At 36.7% G+C, this 12,319-nt stretch overlaps 2 protein-coding genes across 3 annotated transcripts; one reads left to right on the plus strand and one right to left on the minus strand.

Moving 5' to 3' along the window:
* The first annotated feature begins 1,026 nt into the window (after positions 1-1,026).
* LOC109214100 lies at positions 1,027-2,897 on the plus strand. The gene is made up of 4 exons (XM_019377989.1): positions 1,027-1,386; positions 1,496-1,950; positions 2,061-2,381; positions 2,468-2,897. Exons 1-4 carry the CDS (start codon positions 1,027-1,029, stop codon positions 2,895-2,897), a joined length of 1,566 nt encoding a protein of 521 aa, XP_019233534.1.
* Positions 2,713-6,387, minus strand: LOC109214102 (ran-binding protein 1 homolog a-like). 2 transcript variants are annotated; one of them, XR_002066119.1, is made up of 5 exons: positions 6,138-6,387; positions 5,884-6,035; positions 5,621-5,746; positions 3,164-3,635; positions 2,713-3,072 (listed from the first exon to the last, which is right to left on the minus strand). XR_002066119.1 is itself a non-coding variant. In XM_019377991.1 (4 exons), exons 1-4 carry the CDS (start codon positions 6,293-6,295, stop codon positions 3,403-3,405), a joined length of 669 nt encoding a protein of 222 aa, XP_019233536.1. In that variant the 5' UTR covers positions 6,296-6,387; the 3' UTR covers positions 3,087-3,402. The 2 variants fall into 2 exon arrangements, 1 of the variants encoding a protein (XP_019233536.1); XM_019377991.1 differs by lacking the exon at positions 2,713-3,072 and having other exon boundaries at positions 3,087-3,635.
* Positions 6,388-12,319: the final 5,932 nt, after the last annotated feature.

Genomic DNA, 12,319 nt, shown 5'->3' on the forward strand with positions numbered 1-12,319 from the left:
TTAAAACCAAAACCAAACCAAATTTGATCGGTTTTTAAAATTCAAAACCAAAACCAAACCAAACCAAAAAGTACCGATTTTTTTGGTCGGTTCGGTTTGGTTCGGTTTTTTATGAACACCCCTACCTGGAGTAAAGAATCTGTGAATATTTATTATATTTTCATTGAACAAATTAAGGGTAATATGGTCAATTTAATTATTAATTAATGTTAAAATATGGATTCCTTAATATGTAAAAAAATAACTAAAGAATTAATTAAAGTGGGACGGAGGGGGTAAATAACTAGATAGATATCCCTCACCAATGTGTCTTTACTAGTAGAACTCGGGCCTATGGCTCATTTCATATTTGTAACTACTGATATTCATAAAACCTTCAATATTCTGATGACAAATTCACCAAAAAGCAAACCATATAGGACCATTTACTATATGCGACTCTTTAAGCATTTTATGTAACTAAAAGAATAGCAACCTACAAACCATAAGGTTATATATTCAGTAATAACTACATAAATCGAGCAACAATCTAAACGACCAAAGAGAGAAGCTCACAACTTGTTTGATCGCCGATTCTGCCCAAAATCTAAGGAACTCTATAAATCAATGTTCCAACAGACCCAAAACCAGTTGACCTCTTCAAATCATAGTTCTAACTTCAGAGAAGCATCTTGTGTACATATATTGTGACAAATCAAGTTAAGTGTCTTCCTTCACGAGACAACTGATGATGACCAAGAGAACCTGTCTTTTACCACACCAAAAAAGGCAATTTCATAAAAATAAAATAAATACATAAACATCAGATGCAGCAGCAAAACTAGCAGTAGCTTCGAATTTCCCCAATAAGGAATGAATTGGATTATATATCAAACCACAGCCTCGTAAAGAGGACTTGAATAAGCAAAGTACAGTTGGGCATATGAATAATAATGAATAACAGAGATGAGACATGAACCCCTTCCTATCAAATACCTCGGTTGTCCTATATATTCTGGTAGAAAAAAGTTGTCTACCTTTACAGGGATGGTTAGCAAGGTGATTAACAGGATCAAAGGATGGCATTTAAAGCTACTTTCTTCTGGAGGCAGGGCAATTCTTATCAGGCATGTTCTATTGGCCCTGAATGTCCATACATTGGCTGCAGTCCATCCAACCAAGGGTACTATCGCTACAATTGAGAGGTACTTGGCTAGAAGAGCCAAGGGTACTATCGCTACGATTGAGAGGTACTTAGCTAGATTCTTCTGGTCTGGGCAAGAGACTAGTGATGGATACCATTGGTCTGCATGCTCCAAACTTTGTTTTTCATATGAAGAGGGAGAGGCTAATTTTAGAAAGTTGGAGGATGTCTGCAAAGCCTTCACCAACAGAGTAATGGTGGAGGTTGAGAGCCACAAACTCCTTATGGTCCCAATTTGCCAAAGCCAAATATTGTAGAATCTATCATCCACTGATTAGTCAACGGACAACTGGCAAATCCTATAACTGGCAGGCTATGTGCAAATTGAAACATGAAGTAGAGCAGAACATCTTATGGAGAGTTGGGAGAGGTAATAGCAGCTTTTGGTATGATAATTGGACCAATTTTAGTCCTTTGTCTTCCAGCTTAGGCGAAGATGTCGGGTATGACGATACCAAGGTCAATGAAGTATATAAGAATGGAGTATGGGACTGGTCTTGCTTACATATTCAGCCTCCTGAAGCTGTTAAGACTTTGGTAGCCACCGTTCACATCACAATTGGCCAAGAAGAGGATGACACTCCAATCAGGACAATTACTACTTCAGGAAAATTCAGTTCGGCCTCTGCTTGGAATGCATTGAGACAAAGAAATCATCTTGCTTCTTTTGACTCTAAGTTATGGCATGAAGATGTCCCATTTAAGATGTCTTTCTTGGCTTGGAGAGATGTCCATGGAAAAATAGCAACAGATGAAAGGATCACGAGGTTTGAGATTTCCTTAGCCTCTAAATGTTGTTGGTGCCATTCTCCCGGAATGATCCCAGGCGAGGAAACGTGTGAACGCTTATTTTATCAAGGACATTTTGCACAACAAGTGTGGGCGTTTTTGCTGGAATGGTTGGAATAGCTCATATGAACATCCCCTTAAGAACTCTGTTTGCTAACTGTTGGAATCATAAGTCCAAAAACTCTGTCGCTGCATTTGTTTTCCAGATTATGCCTCCTATTGTTGTATGGGAGCTGTGGAGGTCAAGGTGCTGTAGCAAATATGAAATGGAGAGGCCATCAATGGCAAGATCCAAATGCCTTATCACTTTTAACATTGCCCAATTAGTTAACTCTCATTTTGGGAAGCTAGCTGTTAACAATAATTGGGAAGACATATGTAAACTCTTTGACTACTCTCTGGTTGAAAGGTGCATAACTGAGGTTAAGTGGCTTAAGCCACCTTTGCTCTTTGTTAAGTTAAACAGTGATGGTAGTTGTGTTAAGGGAATTGTAGAGGTGGCGGGGCGATTAGAGACAGTGGTGGTAAAACACTTGCAGCTAATGCTATACCAATGAGTCAAGGAACAAGTAACTTAGCAGAAGCAGAAGCCCTTCTTTTTGGCCTAAAATGGTGCGTTCAACAAGGATATGAACTGATTATTGGTAAAATTGACTCCTTGCTACTTCACAATTGCATTCAAGGCATATGGTCCACACTATGGAGAATCAACCGTGTTGTTATGGAGGTAAAAACGCTGGTTGAACAAAAAGGTCTAATCATTAGACAGTGCTTTAGAGAAGCAAATCAAGTTGCGGACAACATGGCTTCTCTAATTCACCCATTAGAGGAAGTATATATTTTCACTTATTTTGACACATTGCCTCGGCAGGTCAAAGGGCTTCTAAATGTAGATAGATGGCAAATTTCAGCATTCCGAGTCTAAGAAGAGAAGACCAAGTACCATAGTGTATGAACCACCATGAGTTCTCGACTTTATTACCGATTGGCATGTTGGTGTGGAGATAATCCCACCAATTCTGTACTTATTGTATGAATGTGTCAAATTCTCAATCCATATAGAAGGCCAGGCTATACCCTCCTCCTTCAAAATGAATCTTCTGCATTGCAAAGGTAATAAAATCGTGACTTGGAGTTAAAAATAAATAATAATAAAAAAATATCAAGACCTTTAGTACACCAACACAATACCTCTACCAGAGAACACGACCTGACCTTAACGTATCTCCAAGACATTGTAACACCTCAGAGATGGACAAACAAATACCCCCCCCCCCCTCTTCCCCCCCAAACAAACCGACCCCACCCAAAACCAACACCGAATTAACCACCCTTGCACTCGACCAGACAATATAACCAAATTTGGTTGGTAAATGTGGCGGTATTATGAACCTCACCAACTACATCTGGTGTACATGACATAACATCTCTCAGGCTGAAGCAGTCTCATCCTTTTTCTCTGCATTATCAGAAGGCTTCTCATCTTTGATGTCGTCTTCCTTCGTTTTCTCTTCAGCTTTTTCCACGCTCTTCTCTTCTGACTTCTCATCTTCAACACTCAACTTCTCAAGTAGGCCAGCAGCATTAGATGCATCCTCATTTTCCTCTTTCTTCTTTTGTGATTCAGCAACCTCTTGAAACGTCTCCATGAAGGTCTTGCAATCTATAAGAAACACATTACAGTAAGACATCATTTTTGCTGAAAATAAAAAAGAAAAAACAGAGGCAGGCAACATAAAAGAATTTGGCACATGTCATGTATACTATATTTTTGAGAAGGATGATCATGTATACTACTTATCTACAACTTCCTCAGAATCACTTCTACTAACCCCCCCCCCCCCCCCTCTCCATCCAGTGTTTGACAAACCTCCAATCATGGGCAATTTTCTAACCCTTTTAAAAGTAATTAACTCCAATATGTTGAATGGAACTGCAATGATGACCAAGTTGAGGGATCTAAAAGACCTGGTAAAATAAAAGGTTACCTCACACCCGGGTAGGTTCACTCCACACCTTATAATCCAGTATTCCTTTTTGACAATTTATAATGCACAAGTCCTCAAGTCCCTAAAGAGCAATCTCTCTCAAGTAGATAAGCATGTTGCAGTATTAACCATGATCTTTTAGCAAAACTCGATGAGGTCATTGGGATTCTAGAGAGAAGTCCCAGATCAGTTAACTCTCAACACCAACACATACCTCAAGCAAGACGATATGACGCAAAGGTTCTCAACAACCTCATTAAGCAACAAAGATCAATTGCTTTGGTCAGGTTCCAGTAGTTTAGAGAATCATAAATGATGGCTCTTTAATGAGTCCCCATACACAGACGTTTTTTCCTTCTAAGGCTGCATCCAATTTTGCAGTCTAATGTTTTAGATTCAAAATTAATGAAGGCCTTCAATGACATCGTTTCAGGAATTTGGGAATTTCGGGGCAATAGCAGAGGGCAGAAGCAAGGGGGTCTACTAATACATACAGTTATTACTTGTTCCCATCATTCCCCTCTTCCCTTATGCCAACCTAGCTTACACCTTAGGAACTTAAAATTTTAATATGTGGAGTAAAAGCAGGAGCACACAATTTGGGAAAAGAAGTCAATTCATACCATGACAAAATTCTAAGATAAAGTAATACTATAAAGAGAATAAAAACAACAGAACAATTGAGCACAAAACAAAGGCATAAGATAATATGTATAATGCCACTTCACAAAATAAGGCACAAAACCAGTTCAAGGTCTGGTTTGCTTTTTCTTCTTATATCAGCAAAGCTGTGGATCTACTGTTTAGGAGGGCATAATAAGGCATGGGAGTGACCGGACTGGTAATGTAACCCAAGTCACAAGAGAGACAAACTATCACGCACACAATGTCGAGCAGTAAAATTTGGGCATCCAAAATTTTGGGTCAGCACTTGAGTTTAGAATTGGAAAAGAATATAAGGTATTCATCAATCCCTAGTATCTGCATTCAACCTTCATACAACATTTTACTCTTCCAAGTTCTATTCAAGCTTGATCTTGGTTTTAAAAGGCAAGGACACAGGGTGATACTTTTAACCTATCATATGGTGAGGCAAAGTCCGTGACATCACACTTACAGTAAAGAAAAATATATCAGGCACAATCCATAGTAGATTGACAGACACTCTACTTCATGTGTAGATTATTTGATTCTACATCTTGACATTACAATTAACAAGGCATTATTATAGATGTATCCTTCTATACTTTTTTTGAGACGTTATCCTGACCCTGCGTGAAAGTGGAATGCTTCGCACACGAGCATGCCCCTTTTTTAAATTAAGAAGAGAATCCTCCTATACCTTTTTCACGAAGATGTGGAAACCTACTAAACTTGATTGATCTCAATACCATTAACTGCAACTATCACTTGATTTAAGTCTACAACCAGATTAGGCACACAGTACAACATTCCATATAGAAAATGAGATTTTCTCCAAACAAAATAACAATAGGGACCAGGGAAGCAGGGAAGCTAGTATAATGACTAGCAATCAAGAGATAAAGGCAATCATGAAGAAAAGAAATTTCAAATTTTGGCAAATTGAAAACTTCACCAAACAAACAAGACCCTAAAATCTAGCAGAAACTGACAGTAATTCAGAGTTCGAAATTCTTACTCTCGATGGACGCAAATCTAATACAGAAAAATTCATCCTTCAATTCACCATCAGCAAAATCTGCTGCATGCCACACACAGGATTTCTCACTTCCAGCATGTTCCTGAACCGTCATTGTCGGAATAACTGAAGCATATAATACAGCACAATTCATGAGATCAGAGTCTATGTTACAGATCTCAACCAAACGAAACACATAAATGAATAAATCGATATTAATAATGCACAAAAAAAAGTCATAAAGTGAATATTAATAGACAAACCTAGATGATTAACACAGATCTTAAGAGTCTTAGATTGGCGCATAACAAGGCGAACTTTTCCAGTCTCCTTATGTTTCAAAAACTTAACAGTACCAGCACCTCTCTCTTTCCACTGATTTCCATCTTTATCGAATCGATAAAGCTTAGCTTTCCTGTATAACGATAAATTTACATTATTATTAACCCTAGAAATTGGAGTAGATCGATGTAGGCAACAAACAATAAACACGATATGAGAGAAATTGAATAATTACAAATCGAGGATAGCATCTTCGTCCTCTTCGCCAGTTATTACGGCTACTTCCTCCAGTCTGACGATCGGCGCGACCTGAGCTCCGGTATCTTCGTCATCGGCTCCGGCAGCCGCTTCTTCCTCTTCTCTGTGCTCGTGCTGGGGCTCTATGCTTGCCATTGTTTTTGTACGGATGCTGTGTTTCTTCACAGAGAGGTTTTGTAAAGAGAGAGAGAAAGTGGGATATTAGGGAATAGGAAGAAAGGTTTATATAAGATTTGAATGCGCAGCGTGAACCCAACGCAGCAGACGCCAAAACAAAACTTGAGTCGGCAAGCCCATGATTTATTATTAGATGACTATCCAATTGGCGTAAAAAAAATCATTCACTTACACCTTTTACAAAATTGTTTATTAAAGAATTATATAATACAATTTTGTAAATTGAAGAATAGTTAGATCACATATAAACTCTTAAAAATAAGAATATTGGTCCTATTCATCAATAAAGTAGATAATGGCCTAGCAAAGCATGAAAATGACCTAGATAGTTTTGGAAGCTCAGTGGTCTATTATGCATCACTTTCTTTGGTTTTAATTTCGTATCAACATGTATTAGCAATGTATTCTACACAGGTCAGCTACAAAAAGAAAACGAATTAGCAATAAGCAAATTATGTAGTTAAACAATAAAAATTCGTCACAAATCCTATTTAGTGACAAATTAGCGACGATATTAACGATTGCTATTTTTTTCAACAATAATTACTATCTCAAAATATAATAGTAGATATTTTTTTGTAGCAACATTCATATTAAAGAATAGGAGAAAAAAACGGATTTAATAACAAAACTTTGAAAGAAATACTTATTATTTAAATTTTAAGAACAACAAATAGTTCATATCAATAAAATATAAAGAGGTAAATTGGTCTTGTGAATACAAGGACAAAAAAAAACAATACACAAGTCGCGGAGTTTCCTTGTTGGTGTAAGTATTTGATTTTTGTGAATTAAAGTACATATTAAATTTGGACATTTTTGTGAATTAAAGTACATATTAAATTTGGACATCCTCCTAGATATGATAAATTTTCATAAAACACTATCTTTTAGTGGTAATTAGCTATCTATAGATACTATTTGCTATATTACGCCCTGTAGATGCGTTTTACGTTTTTATAAGATGTATTTGATGTATTTAGACTACTGTATTCATGAATACAATAGGAAAAATATGCGTGAATCATGGAAGTCCAGCTAATCAGTTGTTGTATTTAACTGTATTCAAGAGTTGTATCATTGAATGCAGTAACATATATTCCTTAAAAAAGGGACCTTTCAACTGATTTAAAACGGAAAGGAAATCATTCTAGCAAATAGTCTCCTAATATAACTCAACTAACACAATTATATCACCCATAATCTGTATTTCTCCCTTCATTAAAGATTTTCCATCCAAAAGTATCAAAAAACAGAGCAAATCGTGGATTCTCAATTCCCCCTTCTTTCTTTTCAGTTCCTTTGTTACAGTTCGTACAAAACAAATTTCAACCAAGAAAACTCGAGATTGCTACAATTATATACAGAAATACGTTGAAATTCGATTTTGCATATGACTACATCAATGTACCCCTAAATCACATGAATTTTGTTCCATGGAGTTAATTTTTTCCGTTAAATTTAGTCATGGATTTAAATTTACTTATGTCTGTGCAGATTCCTAATGAAGTTGAATAATGAGACCGTCTCCATTGAGCTCAAGAATGGCATCGTTGTTCATGGAACTATTACAAGTATCTCTTTCTTTCCCTACCTCTCAGTCTCTCCATTGTGCGTTTTTTATTGATTATGTATTAATAATACATGTATTGTTGCGGAGCATTACGCTAGTACAGAAGAATTGAATGTAAAATTAAATTGTATGTATATGTATTTAGCTGTATTTGTGAAAGGTTACTTGACCTTCACTGTTGTTCTTTTTTTATTTTTTATGTATTAATAATACATGTATTCTTGTGGAATATAGTGGCTCTAACTGTTTTTTATTAAATGTATTTGTTGTATTAAAATGTATGCTTATAAGTATAGGTGTATTCAGACATGATTAAATGTATAACAGTGTATATATTTGTATTGTATACTACTCTCTCTATATATATAGATGCAATAAAATATTCAAATGTAGGTGGTGCCATCGACTGAATATTTGCATACAGTGAACGGTGAAGGAAGGCATTACACCGTATGCCTCTTAGAGAGAAAATGCAATTGTGGGCGGTTCCAAGTCGACGAATTACCGTGCCCACACGCTTGGGCTGTCCTGAAGAGCAAGTTTCTAATGCCAGAAGATTATTGCTCTGATTATTACAAACCAAAGTCTGTTGTAATGACATTGAGGTGCCCGTGTATCCTTTGCCGGACCGGAAAGAATGGAATATACCAGCACATATAGCAGATGAAGTTGTATTATCATCCAAATGGAAAAGACCTCCGGGAAGACCAAAGAAGAAGCATGATAAGCCGTTCATTAAATTGCTGCAGAAGAAAAATCAACATTCGTGTAGCATATGTGGGCAGGAAGGACATAATAAGCGTACTTGTAGAAATGTTCNAGAGGGCTGGGAACAACGCGTTCGCGGAAGACTTATCGCGAACGCGTAGAAGGGGGAAAGGCTGGGTCCAGGACTTGTACTATGCGAATGCGAGATGGGGTAACGCGAACGCGATGAAGAAGAGGTTGTTACTACGCGAACGCGAGGACTAGTCCGCGAACGCGATGAAGGAATTACTGGGGGGTCCTGAGTTGGCTTACACGATCACGTATGGGGTAACGCGAACGCGATGAAGGGAAGGCTAAGGCTATGCGAACGCGAGATGAAAGACGCGGTCGCGAAGAAGGAAAGCACTATGTAAAAATTGCAGGAAATCTGCTACTTTTTCTAAGTTCAAAAATACCCCGAACACCTCCGAAAACACTCCCGAGCCCTCGGGGCTCCCAACCAATCACACACACTAACTCAACAACATCCTACGAACTTACTCGAGCGATCAAATCGCCAAAACAACATCAAAATCAATGAATCAAACCTCAAAATCATCATTTTTCATTCTAACTTCACAAACTTCAAACTTTAGATATTTAGGTCCGAAACACGCCAAATGACGTCCGTTTTCGACCAAACTTTACGGAAAGCGCTTAACACATATTTAAGACTTGTACCAGGCATCGGAACCAAAATACGAGCCCGATACCATAGTCTTTTAATCAATTTTCATTTCCATTTTCCTTAATAATTTCAGAAAAACAATTAAACAGAAAAATTCTTTTCCCGGGCTCTAGACCTCGGAATTCGACTCCGGGCATATGTCCGAGTCCCATATTTTTCTACGGACCCTTCGGGACCGTCAAATCACGGGTCCGGGTCCGTTTACCAAAAATGTTGACCGAAGTCAACTTTAAATCATTTTAAAGCCACATTTTGAAATTTTCCACAAAGTTTAACATATAATCTTTTCGGCTACGCGCCCGGACTGCGCACGCAAATCGAGGCAAGTAAAAATGAGGTTTTCAAGGCCTCGGAAGCACGGAAAAAGAGAGAAATCCGGTGATGACCCTTTGGGTCGTCACAGAAGGTGCTTCGCTCTCGCTTATGGCATCAACGTCTATCTTCCGCATAGCATAGTCCCAAAGGACGGCACCATATCTTTGACGAAGTAAATTGGCATCAAATTTTGTTTGTGACACCAAACCAACGGTGCTCAGAAACTCGGCAATTGTCGCGACATGCACCCCACAATCCCTGAAAGAATACATTAAAACAGTTACAAACAAGAATTTAAAAAAGGTTTCATATTCATCATCAATACATAATTAAGTGTTATGAATACATATAAATACAACTAGATACAGTTAAATATTGAAATACATATTCATACCATTGAGTACAAAATAGTAAATATCTACATACAATATGCAAGGAAATCTGTAATAAGTACGGAAAAATAGTGAATGTAAATTTGAATACATCTAATTACATTTAAACACAACATATAATAACTAAGTAAGTACAACTCAGTGAATGACATTGTAAATATGCAAATGAGTTCTGGATGTTTAAATGCTTATGAATACAACTAAATACATACGAATACATCAACATACATATAAATCACATGAATAATTAAGACTACATTAATGTACCCCTAAATCAGTTGAACATCTTTGAAAGCATATTGATACAATAACAATTGCCTTTTCGTGCCGTGTATCCGAGCTTTTTTTTGCATCAACTTCCTTAAACTTGACACATGAAGAATCATTCATAGGTTTTTTCCTCTTTTTCGCAACTGGAACTTTTGTTTCTTTTAAGGATTTCTCAACTTGGACTTCTTTCGATTTGTCATTGTGTAATTTAGTTCTTCTCTCTGAAGCTGTAGTTGCCGATACACCTGCAAATTCCGACTCCGCTTGAGATATTTGCAACGAGAAAGAGGGCCCATCCAAATTGAGAATTTTTGTGGGTATACCTCTGGTTACCATCTTGTGTGACGACAAATCCAACATTGGAGAGAAAAATGATAGCTATCTGTTGAGTAAACAATAACAATGGTTATTGTTTAAGAAGCAAACAAAAATCTGTATCAAAATCAAAGAAGCTAAATACTTTTATCAAAATCTAAGAAGCTAAATACTTACCGTAAGAACTTGTAGCAGGAAATAAAACCACGATTTTAGAGAGAACCTAACTGGGGAGTGATAATGGGGGAGACCTAGCGAATTTGGGTGGGAGAAGAAGTCTGAAACGTAGTTTTGTGGGAGAAGAGAGTAAAGTGTATGAAGAGAGAGAGAGAGAGAGAGAGAGAGAGAGAGAGAGAGAGAGAACGTGAATTGTGAAATTTACCGTAATTATGTGAGAGAAAATCTGAAAAAGAAGAGAGAAAAATATTAATTAGCGTATATGGTGCCTTAAGTATAGGATGTAACCATAATTAAATATTTTGCTATAAAGGGTAAAAGGTAGCTATATAATATAATTTTTTAAAATGATATTTATTTAAAATAAATAGGGTATTAAGCTTTTCTATAGGGTGTAAAAATTCCATTCAAGAAATACCAGGTCCAAATTAAATTTAATTATCTAAGTCCATCATGGATTTAATTAAAATCTAATTTTATTTGGGCCAACCCATTTAGTTGGACCGTAAAAGATGAGCGCATTTTACTAACCCAAGGTCGAAAAGGCTGGTGTTAAAGCTTAGACTCATGCCACGTATCAAGTAATGTGGCAATCCAAGCCAAATAAATGAGCCAATAAAATCATGACATGTGTCAAGTGATGTGGCAATCTAAGCCAAATAAATGAGCCAATGGAATCATGCAATGTGTCAAGAAAGGGTGGCATATCAAGTCAAATCAACAACCAATAGAGTTGAGCCAAGTAGCTAGATGGTATTGGGCGGTTCGAAAGGACCAACACAGAGCCACGCCACTTCCTACAACAATAAATATAGGTCTTCATAAAGCTAAAAGACACTAGAAGTGATAACAAGAAGCAAGCAGAGAGCTCGTGGATCGAACACCACAGATTTCTCTACAAGCTACAAGTTCAAGCACTCAAGCTACAAGTTCAAGTTTAAGTTCAAAATCAAGAACGAAGGCAAATCAAATACCAAGGCGTTTGAGACAAGATTACTTGTTCGTGATCAAATTCAAATTCAAGTTCAAGAAGAATCAAGACCAAGTTTACAAGCTCTTGAATCAAAATCAAAATCAAGTTCATCAAGATAGTTTATATTCTTGAAGAATCAAAGGAATGCTATAGAGATTGTAACACTCAATATTTATTGAAATCAAAAACTACATTTGTTGCGCAATTTTCTAGTCTTGATTATTTATTTTTCTCAACGCAAAAATTTGTTGTTACAAATTCTGGCATGCCCAGTGGGACTATCTCTACCTCTCAACTCTTCAAATTACCAAATTTCAAGAACACTGAAATGGCTGTGAGCACGTGATTTTTGCCCGACTAAAATATTCCTACAAAATTCATAAAATAGGATTTTCCTAATTATTTTAATTTTTATAGAATTTTAGGAATTTCTTGTTAATTTTTGTTTGCATTTAGTTGCATGTTTAACATTTTAAAATCATAAGAAAAATATCAAAAATGTCTAAAATATTTCGTGCATAGCATTTTAGGT

Source organism: Nicotiana attenuata, unplaced genomic scaffold (genome assembly GCF_001879085.1).
Source record: "Nicotiana attenuata strain UT unplaced genomic scaffold, NIATTr2, whole genome shotgun sequence".
Taxonomy (NCBI): domain Eukaryota; kingdom Viridiplantae; phylum Streptophyta; class Magnoliopsida; order Solanales; family Solanaceae; genus Nicotiana; species Nicotiana attenuata.

What these genes read in the sequence shown, in the direction of transcription:
- LOC109214100 (XM_019377989.1), top strand. Translation starts at nt 1,027, where the DNA reads ATGGTTAGCAAGGTGATTAACAGGATCAAAGGATGGCATTTAAAGCTA. An exon ending in ACAGATGAAAGGATCACGAG is followed by an intron (nt 1,951 to 2,060) that starts GTTTGAGATTTC and finishes TTGCACAACAAG; the next exon opens with TGTGGGCGTTTTTGCTGGAA. An exon ending in GACTACTCTCTGGTTGAAAG is followed by an intron (nt 2,382 to 2,467) that starts GTGCATAACTGA and finishes AGGGAATTGTAG; the next exon opens with AGGTGGCGGGGCGATTAGAG.
- LOC109214102 (XM_019377991.1), bottom strand. Translation starts at nt 6,295, where the DNA reads ATGGCAAGCATAGAGCCCCAGCACGAGCACAGAGAAGAGGAAGAAGCG. An exon ending in GAAGATGCTATCCTCGATTT is followed by an intron (nt 6,036 to 6,137) that starts GTAATTATTCAA and finishes ATCGTTATACAG; the next exon opens with GAAAGCTAAGCTTTATCGAT. An exon ending in TAGATTTGCGTCCATCGAGA is followed by an intron (nt 3,636 to 5,620) that starts GTAAGAATTTCG and finishes TGTTTCTTATAG; the next exon opens with ATTGCAAGACCTTCATGGAG.